Raw genomic sequence first — 12018 nt, forward strand, 5'->3', positions numbered from 1 at the left:
TGCCTTAATCCTGAAATCAGAGTTTTCTCTGTGGATAGCATACGCAAGATGACCTGAAAGTGCACTTTCACTGATGGGTATGGGTACAGAGAAAGAGAAACATATGGGCAGAGTGACCCAAAGAACTGATGTTTTCACGATTAAACGCAGTGAGAAAAACTGATCCTTTGATAGAGTATGCACACTTGTTCTAGATATAAACATTGGGAATATCTAGTCCAGTGATTCTCAAATGGTTTTATTTTTAATTTATTTTGAAAAGACAATGTAGAATTTTAATATCGGCCATTTATTGGTTATCAGCTATAATAAGAAAATAATTATCGGTGTATCAGTATTGACCAGAATTTTACATTCTAAAATAAATGTTAAATTGTAAAAAAAAAAAAGAAGAAATCTTTATCCTTTTATATGGATTCTAAAATAAAAATGTACATAAATATTTTAATTATTATTAAATGTAACTATTTTAATATCTAATATTAATGACTAATATTTACATAAATAAATATACTAATAAATATTAAAATTGCTGTGTGCAACCCGCCAGTTGAGAATCACTGATCTGGATGATCATAAGATACTGTGGAAAGATGAAACAAACCTGAATCCAGGTTACTGGAGGGCTTCAGAGCAGCGGCTGCCAGTCGGGCCATCATGGGCGATATCAGACCCTTGCTGGCCGACATCTTCTCCATGATGGATGATGCAGCGAATGAAGTCGGAGTGGAAGCTACGGTAGCAGCAGCTGGGTCCCCAGTTGGGGTGGAGGTCTGGGGTAGAGAATCGCTGGGCATGGAGTGAGCTACAGAGGTGGCCACGGATATCAGGCCAGCAGCAGAGGGGGTGAGCGTCATGGGCATTCTGGGAATGAGCGAGAAGAAGGGGTTGGAAGCACCTGCCAGTGCACTGTTGGAGAGTGCCAGGGCCATGGGTACATTGCTCGGTAGAGCCTGGGACAGCAGGGTGGAAATGCGGCTGGCCGGAGGCAGAGCGGCAGTGGGCTTGACGCTGTGGCTGGAGGACATGGTGGTGATGGGAGTGGACAGCAGATGCGGTACAGTGGAGGACTGCTGGGTGGTTGGAGAAGCACTTAAGCTGGAGTTCTTGCTGCTAATTGCGGAGTAGTCCATGAGGTCATCATTGCTGGACTCGTCCTGATCATCTTTGGGCAACAGGAAGGAGGAAGAGAGGCCAAGCACACCCGAGGAGCGAATGTGGCGGCGCTCGTGTTTGCGCTTGTGTGAGGTCATCTGGCTGGTGGAGGTAAAGGTGAAGCCGCAGCCTTGGCGTATGCAGTGGAAATGGTTGGTGGCCTTGCTGTAGACGCAGCCTTCATACTTGCACTCCTCGTATTTGTAAAATTTCTTGAAGCCGTCCTTGGCGTAAGCGTCATCTTTGATGTGATAGCTCTTGTGCTTCTCAATGTCACACTTGTTCTTGAAGGTGAAGGTACAGCCTGGGCGCCTGAGAGGCGGAAGAGGCGAAGGATTAAACTCTAAAATGGTATTGAAGTTAGCATTAAGTTGACACATTAAGTTGAGTTGGAGCGACCATTGTACCTGCAGTGGAAGTGGGTGGTCTTTTGCCCGTAGAACTGGCACACGACCGTCCCACAATCCTCGGTGGCGCGAAACCTCTGGAAGCCATCGTTGATCAGCTGTGCATTTTTCTTATGGAAGTTCTCATGAGTCATGACATCAGATGTGCTTGTGTACACCTTGTTGCAGCCCACCTGACAGACAGGAAATGAAAAAAAAAAATGCTTTCATGAGACAAAGCGTGAGCATGGTTTAGAAATAAACACCATGTGTGAGTTTCACTTTGTTGCACTGGATAAAAAATGCTCAGTATGAAAAAAAGTGGCTTGGCGCTTGAGCTCTTGTAGTCTGCAGGGACATGAAAACAACTCGAGATGTGACACAAAAATAGCTCAGTTTGGCGATTAACTCAATGTGGGGAGCAAAGAAACAGGTGACCTAAAAAAAATGAACAGGAAACATTTTCTCAAGATCTGAGCTTTGTTAAAAATATACTCTTGAGACATCTCATAAAATATGAAAAGCAAACCCTTTACCCAAAAAAAACAGGTGTGCGTTTCATGAAAACAGCTTCAAAGAGATAAAAGACAGGACTATATTTTGTGATTTGCAATATGTGGCAAGCGAAAGCAGCATGGTGAGGCGGCGTGTGGTTGAAACCTTTTTCCATTTAAGGTTTTAAGTCTATATTAGAGGTCTATGCTTTAGTAGAAGAGTCAGGGGGGTTGTTCGGGAATGCTGTCACTTACTTCGGCTCTGTTACTCAACAGCAGCACTCAGGAGCCCTCTGGGCAGCAGACGAATGTGAACTAATGTTTGAATTAAAACCAGCAATTGTATATCATCTCTGGCACTTTTCACCCGTGCAAACAGGGTAACTTGGCCATATTCAGTCAAACAATGAAAAAAATGCCACTCTGTTTTTTCTCTGTAAATCAGGCGAACGGGTGCCAACATCTGCCTGTTCTCACTGCTGTTAAAACAAGATCTGAAATGTCTAATAACAATTACACCGTTAGGAAGACTTAAAAAAAGAGAATATATCTTAAGTCCTGGGCCACTGTTGTCTGAGGTGAAAAAGAGCTCGGCTCGAAAGTGACACCATGAAAATAAGCAGATGTAAAGAATTAAACAGATCTGGTGGGAAATAATCGCCACTTGGTACTAAAAGATGAAAAATGTTGAGTTCATATAAACAACTCACAGAATTTTATCCATGCCAACTAAGGAGTGAGGGAGAAAGGTGTGAGGGGAAAGGAGGGCCACATCCTGTTCATGCCTTTATTTTAATTTGATTTATTCTGACACCTTCTGTCTTATGAACAAAAACTGAAAAAAATCTTAAATGTTCATTTAGGCCTTGAGGAAAAATTTGAAGTACTTTAATGTCAATATAGACTGAATTGTACAAAAGTCTGTGATATTTGCCTGCTGCTATTAACTTTATTATTGTGTAAGGAAAGTAGATTTTGTTCAAATTTTCAAGACCGCATCAAGAGTAAATGTATTTTAATTTAAAGATGTTTAGTTATTCTGTATTGGAAGATATTCCTTTTTTGCAAAGCATGAAACATTTAATGTCATGACTTTATGAATTTAAGACCTTCCGGTCCGATTTAAGAGATTTTTAAGGCCTTAATTTGTGTAAGGACGAATTAAGATTTGTTATGAAACCCTGAAATATATATTTTTGGTAACACTTTATTTTGATGGTCCCTTGTGAAGATTCTATTTACTATACTCGAAGTAACTTTGCAACAACATGTCAACTTATTCTAAACCAAACCTTACCAGTCTGCTAATACTCAACTAAAACTCTAATGAGAGTTAGAAGACATGAAGGTACAACATTACTTAAAGTCCACAGAATGTGTTAAAGGGACCATCGAAATAAAGTGAAACCATATTTTTTTTCTCAAATCCTGTACAAGCAGAGGAACTGATATTTGCATGTGTCTGTATAAGGGTGAATTTGCATTTATTTATTTATTTATTTTTATTTTTTGCAAACTAGGGGTTTCTGCTGTGGTTTACCTGCATGCAGTGGTAGTGGGTACTCTTGCCGTTGAGATGACAGCCGTGGTAGTACACACTGCAGTCATCCAAAGGGCTGAAACGCATGAATCCGTGCTGCAGGGAGTTGTCCCTCTTCTTATGCATGTTATAATGCCTTATCACATCCTGCTTACTGGTGAATCTCTGTAAACAACAGATATACAGAGTTAGTGAGGTGGGGGAGGTGTTGTGTAGGTTCTGAAGGAAACCAGCAATGCGTTCTTTTATTACTCATGCAACAACTGCAAAGCATTGCAGAAAATTGCAGATAGGTGGGTTAATGGTGCATATCGTAGCAGCAGGTATATGGTGAATTTACTTTTCAATACTCGCATTGCAGAGTAGAACAATTAAACGTGAGAACTTTGAAGGGTGTATTTCATTCAGAGTTTGCCTTATAGACTCCCTATACACTAACTATACGCACCCAAAGCATAGCATTATTACAAAAATATGACTTTGTATTATTTTCTAAGCTCATCTGATGTTTGAATCTGTGCATGATGTGCTGCTTCAAAAAAGGTTCCTGAACTAGACGGTTAATTACATTTTATTTCACCATTTCTAATTAAGATGGATCACATGACATACGAGATCACAGTTGTGATATTCTCCGCTTCTGAAAAATCATGTTCCATGCAGATGGTTTTGGAACGTGCACGGGGAAAAGACAACCAACAAACAAACAAGGCAACCAAAAAATGTTTCTTTTTTAATTCCCGTCTGAGATATGATTCCATTTTTAATTAAAGTATTAAAGCACAGTTTTGTGCAGGGTTAGACAATAATAATGAGGAAATATGCTAAAATACCCCTCCTCCTCAAAATTTAAATCTCCTACACCATGGAGAAGTTGGGGTTGGGGGGGGGGGGGGGGGGGGTTGGGGGATAGACAAAGCGATGTAGGGGAAAAAACCTCACTCTTGAGAGATCAGGGCAACCAAATCTGCAGTAATTGGGCTTGAGCTAATATTACAGGAACTGAAACAAGAGTAGCTGAAATCAATGAGCCTTTTCCAACTTAAATCCATATTTTCTACATAAATGAGCAACAGGAGAAAAAAACTTGACCGAAACATCCATAAAACCTCAATGCCTAAATATGAAGATAATCTTACAGGCAAATACAAAATAAAGATATATAAATACAAAAAGATAAATACTTAAATCTTGGCTACATATAGTGTTACATTTCTATTCCTGTTTCAAAAGAAGTGTAATAGATGATATATGAGCCAATTTCCAACAAACGGTGATGACAGGAATTTGGGATGTCGACAAACAAATAAAAAGAGATACTGATCTAGATCCGACCACACTGAGCGGAACTGTGGAAAACAGCAGGAAATTGTATCAGTTGGGCTTCTGTACTTAGAAGAGTGGCCACACGGTCGTGTGGACATTTATTTTAGGATTCCCATCGCATTGCAAGATGGCCATGAAAGGAGAGGCAGGGCCGGTATGGAGTGGAGCAAAGGCTGGCAACCGCAGGATAATATTCCACCACTGTGTCATGTAACATTTTAATGACTTATCAATTCCAAAAACAAGTTCATCTGAGCCTCACCTTTCAGCTGAGGTACGCACAGCCTCCTGTCTGTCATTACTAAACTGCCGAGTGCCTTTACATGTACAGGAAAATTCCAATATTAATCCGAATATGGTCATATTCTAATTTTGTAAGCATCATGTAAATTCCATAACCTGACTGCCAAAACCAGATTAAGGCAAAGTTCTGGGTTTATAGAAATCTGAAAAAGATTGCCAGTCCCATGCTCTAGTGTTTAAGCTGCAACAATGTTTATGCTTGAATTGATCAGAATTGTAAGTCACTTAAATTATATTTAGAATATTAAGATTTGCAAACTAACATTTCACAAACATTAAAAGAAACTTCATGGCATACACTGGTAATAAGTGGATTAAAAAAAATTCTAAGAGTAAAGGCTTAACCAGAATATTGACCTTAATCAGAAAATGATGTGCATGTACAACAGTGTCTATAGCTATGTTTCCATCCACCGATTTTTATGTGTATTTTGGGATATTGCATAAAAAATGCTGGATGGAAACGGCAATGAATTATTGCGCATAAAAAAACGTATGAGCTCGTTTTATGCGATATTCCAATTTAACGCAGAAGTTGAATTTGCAGCTTTGGATGGAAACGTGGCTAATGAATTCTTAAGCAACGCAAGTTCCAAAAACGGACAGCTTCAAAGGGACTTTTGAACCAGCTCTGCTTACAGTTTGAAGAATTGTACTTGAATAACAAGAGGCAGCCTGCTGGGCTGAATAAGTCTCTTTTAGATACAACAGCTGCCCTGTTGTCTTCAGCAGGATTCCTAGATGTTTATAATGAAAAATGTAATCAGATGATTAAAAATGAAGTGGGAGATTATGACTAGAGAGGACTTGATAAAGAAAAGACTGTGCGGCTCTCGTTGCAGGAGGATTTTTGATGTCTTCGACAAATGTGCCCGTCTTTGCCTGCTCTTTTCCACCATATGCGCATGAGCCGCTGCTGTCTGTGTTCTGATTTGCTTAATGCTGATTTTGCTGTGCTGAACATGACAACTCTGGGGACATGGATCAGATTAATAATGTGAAAGGGGATTATGAGTGGCCCAAGAGTATTAGCAGATGTCCTTAGGAAAAAAAGGAGGCATCTTTTGGAAGTATTTACCATTAACTATGAAAAAAAAGGAAAGCCATTGTCAGTCTGATTGAGTTTTGAGAAATAGCCCTCATCTATCTAAACCTGTTAAGCCAGTGTGGTGCCAAGATAAAAGACTAGTCCGTAAGGTTTTGTTTGGCTGTTTTCTTGTGTGTAACCTGGCACACTTCAATTTTTTCCTCTAATAGTTATCTTCCACTCCTGTTAGGTAGTGATGGGAAAGTGTGAAGGTGAGCTTTAAAATGGTGTTGTGACACTCTGTGCATTATACTGTTGGCTTACAGAAGCAAGGCGCTTAGATTTCCAGCAGTAATGGATGGATATTAAAGTGTGTTGAACCGTGCCCGTCAGATTGCAAAAATTGCCCCGCTCACATAATCTCATTTATTGTCAAAAAGGAGTGAAAGGACATCCACTTTTTGCATTTGTATTCAAGATAAAATTCCGATAGATAGATAAATAAATAAAGATTAAATAAAAATAAAACTCCAAAAATAGCGTTTTGCTAAACTGGCCACTCGTGGGTGAATTAAGAAAGTTGCAGGCGATTTTACTTTGCACTTGTTGAGTGTTCATTTTGAATCCTGCTTGTGGCTGTTGTACTCACCTGATAGTTACATTCGGGGTCCATGCAGTGATAATGCTCTCTGTACTGGTAGGCACAGTGCACATGGCCACAGTGCTGGCTCCCAGAGAACCTACAATCAGACAGAAATACATGTAAAACACTGTAATTGTTACTGTTTTGGCCAAGTATTCTTAAACCAAACATTATCATCATATTGAGCTAAAGATAAACACGATTTCAGAAACAGCAAGTGAGATAAAGAGATTATTTTATAAGAGAAAAAAAATCAGCACTTACTGAAAAGGAGTTGCCTTTTGCTACCTCTATTCCATATACAAAACCTCTAACAATGTGGGGGCTGATCTTGAAAGGACAATTTAGCCTTTTATCTCCGCTTGATAGATGCCCTAACACTGACAGTGTCATCTTCACGGAGCTCAGAGTCATTACCAAGAACTATAAACACATAGAAAAACAGGCCTACGCTTTCTCGACCATACGATTGCAATTCACTCTCCAGCCACAGCAATCTCCACCAAATTAGTTCCATTGCCTTCAAAGGCAGTAGGTAGACTCTTATTAAACTGTAACCCCCGACATAATTCGCTCATTTGCTCGTGCTTTAAGCCCTGGCAAATCAGCGTTCAGCTCTCCAGGTTAACAGCCCATGCTTTAATCAGGGAAAGGTTAGGCCTAATAGAAAGGTTTGAGTGTGTCTCCATGTGGCTTCCTCCTCTTCACTCTCGCCGACTGACTTGCCCGGTCTTCCGTGGATTGGCGGCGCTTTAAAGAGGCACATTTCCTGAGTGTTTACAGGCTGATTATAACCCTGACGATGATGACTGTTAAAAACCTCCAATTACAGCTCAAAACACACAAATAAACATTCGCACCGCCGCTGCCAAGAGCACCATCTGCTGAAGTAGAGAAAAAGCTAAGTAATTTTTTTCCCCCTACTGCCTGGATTATCCCTAGACTGCTTTTACAAATCACTTTGCTAAGTTCATTAAGCTAATTGAACGGTGAATCCACTACCTGCTAAACGTGGGTGGTGTTCTGAAGGGCTGGGGAAGTGGCAGGCGCTTAAGTTGGTTTTGTTTGCATCTTAAAGGAACAGTTCACCCAAGAAACTGTAGATATCAAGCACCATAACCGTATCAGAAAACATATCTATGTGACTATATTCCAATTCTCCTGGAGCCATACTTAAAGTTGAACTCATGAAAGTTCATGAGAGAAGTAGTATTATCAGGTTTGTGGATGAATCATTCATTTAGTTGGACTTACTGTTTCGATAACAGTAGTTAGAAGCTTGCTGAAGAGAGAAGTGATCAATGAAATTTTTGGTCCGCTTCTCACGCACAGCGATTGTTTGGATTCCAAAGTTTAAAAAAATATAGTCATATGAAGAACTTTATATTTTCCTTTTTTATTTTTTGAAACTTTAAATCCTCAGTCCACATTCATAGTAATTGCATGGTAAAAACTAGCAGTACAATATTTAAAATGTGTCTTTTTACATTCCACAGAAGAAAAAAAGTAACATGATTTTGGAATGACATGAGGATGAATACCTGGTGATGGTATTTTCATTTTTGAGTGAACTATTGCTTTACAAAAGAGATTACAACACAGGCTACAGTACAGACTTTATATCTCGCACTCATTATGCATAAATGTACACATTAAACTCACCCACCATTAGCATCCCCTCTGTGTCGCACTCAAACATTCCCGGCCCCATGTACACAGAACCCCCCTGGGATGGCAGCCCACCCCAGCTGTATCACTTTGCCTCTGGACAATTCCCACTTGCCGCGTCAGGGGGCTAATGGGCCACGCTGCTATTCAGTGGCGGATTAAATATTAATATCGCCACGATACAGAGATTGCTGCACATCTCCCGTTACAATAGAGACATGCCGATCAAAGTTTGGTGCAATGCTGGGTACATAAAAGCATTTAGGAGGGAAAACAGTGACTAAACACTACCAGGGAAGCGCTTTAAACATCAAACCGAGGCAGTGCGAGGAGATAAAGAACTTTTTCCCCTTTTGTGGGGGGAAGGTGGGTATAGACAAGTTTACAAAGCTGCTTTTTAGCACGACTGTTCTCTCATTAGCGTGGATGATTCCTCCCCTCCACCCCGATCCTTCAACAACCCCCCAATACACCAGGCTGCATTTGCCCTTTTTATGAGTCCTCATTTTTCTTTTTTCCCCTCCTCTCTTTCCTTTCTTTTTTTCCCAACACGGAAATTGAAACTGTATCTGGGCTTATCTACTGCCTCCCCGCGCATCAACTGCCGAGATGTTTAGACAAATTTTATGCATTATGCAGTGCAAATATCAAAACAGTTCTTGGCAGTGCCAGCAGAAGCCTCATTAAAAATTCCTTAATTAAATCTTCTTGCAAAATGTAATCAGTCCAAGGAGGGTTTTTGTGTGTGCACAAGGATGTGTGTGTGTCTGTTAGTGCCAGGGCTTTGATTTGTGGCCTTCATGTTACGGCTTGGGAGAGTAATCATTAACGCCAAAGCCACTTTGCCTTTTGAAATGCGCCTTTTTCTCTCTTTAAGGCAAGAATAAATAAACAAATGATAATCACCTTTCTACTGGCATGACAAAAGGAAACAGAAGCTGCATTAGAGTGTGCTGCATCTATCTCTGCGCTTTGTCTGCATTTGCGAGTGCCTGTCATTTAGTTGATTCAGTATCTTCATTTGAAGTGCAGATATTAGAAATGAAAGTCTTAACTATCTGTGCAGTCAGGCCCAGTGACACACAGGCACATGCAGGGCAGTCTAATGTGCCCGATGTTTTTGCAAACATTTCAAGCTGTTTGCTTAAGATTTTAGAGAGTTCAGCTTCGGCGCTGGCAGGGAAACTGACACTGGGAAAAAATTACTCACTTTCCAGCCTTTAATTCAATTAATTTTCCTTAGTCCATAAACCTGGCGTGCTTACGCGTAATTTATCGTCCACACAGAAAGTGTATTTTTGCAAATCTACATTCTGCTTTATTAAACTGTGAAATATGTCATCGATTAAAGAATGTTGTCGTGAAGTTTTGTGAGGGTGAGGATTTGCATACCTGGCGATATATTTCTGGTATACGTTGACGTCCTCTGTGACAGGTTTCTCGGGAGGAAGGCCATTCCTATCATAGCATGGAAAAAAAGAGAAAAGGATTAATGGTATGCATTCCATCAGTAATAAAAACAAACTGACGCAGTATTTACTTATGAGCCATTTCAAAGTTTGGGCTATCAATATACATTTTCTTCAATGGAGTAGCGATTTGGTTTGGGAATGAATTAGGGAGGTATATAGGCACACTTTGATGCATGGCCTCCCAACAATGAAAGCACAGAGAGGAAAAAATGTTTTTGAATGCATAAATTATTTATGTGTTTTTGGAGAGAGCACAAATGCAAAGATGAGGGTGTGCGGCGAGTGTCAGAAAGGCAGAAAATGGCTACATGCGTTTTATTTTGTTTGATTGGCCCTTGTATGAGGGATGACTACGGCTTTTAGGACATCCTATTTCAGAAACAATCCTCATCGATTTAAAAGTCTGGATTTGGTGGCTGCATTTGACTTAGCATCCCACCTTCATTGAATAAGCACTTAAAAGGAGGAATTCCTAATGTAACACATTATAGTATGTGCAAAGCATTTTGTATTCAAGGTGGCAGCAGTTCAGCAGCACTAACTCAGGACTAAAAACATGAGCAGCTCCAGCAGGGGATGACCTGGGGTTAATCTGCCTCTTTAGGGCTGGTTCTGACAACAAATCACAGTATGTGTGTGTTTGCACATGGCCACACAGCTGGCTGTTCCAGGGACTGCTGGAGAACAGCCTTAAGGATCTTGCTAACCTGAACTATTGACAAGGTCAAGACAACTCATAGAAAGAGTGCCAACCAAGCCCCTACAAACTTGCAATCTGACTTTAAAGCCAGCAGAGGTCTTCTGACCCCAGAAAGTTATCTTTATAATTACTGTAATTTCCTGTCAATTTATTGTCCAAACAGTTCATTTCATTTTCAAAAGTTGCCTTACTTGACAGAAGAGACGGTTCCGGTAGTAATAGAGTCAGTTTTGGAGAAGCTGGACTTCATGAAGTCAGTGTTAAAGCCAAGGTGGCCAGCCTGGTCTACGGGCAACCCGGGAGGTCCCACGACCCCGGCAGGAGCAGCCGTATTGATGACCGGTGTTCCTGGAGTCCCTGCCGTAGCTGGGAGAATGCTCGGCATCATCGGCGGATCAACTTTCCCAGGAAGGAACTTCTGGATGTTTCGTACATCGTACTTTGACGGCCTGCCAACCTTGCCGGTCTTAAAAGCTATGGCGCCGCCCATGTCAGGGTTGCCCTCTCCAGGTTTAAAGAGGTGCAGGAACTTGACGTTTTCCAAGTCGTACTTGGAGGGCCGTTTGTAGGAATTGCCATTTTGCTGTCTGAGACTCTCGCCCATCTTCAGCTTCTGGATGAAGTAATCATACTTGGACGCACGGGATGCTAGGTTCTGGATGTGTGCCTGGTTGGTTGGGGTTGGATTGAGCGAGCTTTGTTTGTGGTCCATTACAGGTGGAAATATCTGTCCCTCTGACCCCGCAAGGGCCGGCTGGATGAGGGCAGTGCTCTTCTCCGGTGTCATTTTGGAGTTGAGCTCTTCAGGCTTGGTGTTTATAGGCCAGGGCAAGGTCTCCCCAGCCTTCAGCTTGCGGATGTACTCCTCGTACTTGGAGAAGCGAGCTCGACGGGTGGCCTCCTCGCTGCTCAGGGAAGAAAGATCTGAGGTAGCTGCTTTCAGCTTCTCAAAGCTGATCTTCTTGGCCAGCTCATCACGAACCTGCTGGTCATCATAGCCAAACATGTGTAAAAACTCATTCATGGTGTTGGCGGCATAATCGCGTAGTGCGGAGGCCTCTCCTATACGAAAAACAAAGATAAAAAGTTGATTTAGATAACACCCCAGAATTGCACTGATGACAAAACTGGATCTAAAAGTATTAGAGAATGATTTAGCTAATAAAAATAAAATTAAATTAAATAACAGCAAGGCCCAAATAGAAAAATGGAATGGGGTAAAGGTGTAGTTTAATTGAAGTATATTGAAATTAATTCTGGACCATTAACTTTCATATAGTTTTAACTTGAGGTCAGATAGACCA

General features: G+C 41.0%; 1 protein-coding gene across 10 annotated transcripts in view; it reads right to left on the reverse strand.

Moving 5' to 3' along the window:
* Nucleotides 1-12018, reverse strand: part of casz1 (castor zinc finger 1) — a 196886-nt gene that overhangs the window by 16232 nt on the left and 168636 nt on the right. For all 10 annotated transcript variants that reach the window (XM_077218159.1, XM_077218158.1, XM_077218154.1 and 7 more), the window contains 6 exons: nt 10906-11776; nt 9935-10000; nt 6881-6971; nt 3576-3740; nt 1563-1735; nt 605-1467 (listed from right to left, as the gene is read on the reverse strand). In XM_077218159.1, coding sequence (XP_077074274.1) covers nt 605-1467; nt 1563-1735; nt 3576-3740; nt 6881-6971; nt 9935-10000; nt 10906-11776 — 2229 coding nt within the window. The remainder of the gene's footprint in view (nt 1-604; nt 1468-1562; nt 1736-3575; nt 3741-6880; nt 6972-9934; nt 10001-10905; nt 11777-12018) is intronic.

This window comes from Siphateles boraxobius, unplaced genomic scaffold (genome assembly GCF_051911475.1).
Source record: "Siphateles boraxobius isolate OS27281-9 unplaced genomic scaffold, OSU_SipBor_1 77, whole genome shotgun sequence".
Lineage (NCBI taxonomy): Eukaryota > Metazoa > Chordata > Actinopteri > Cypriniformes > Leuciscidae > Siphateles > Siphateles boraxobius.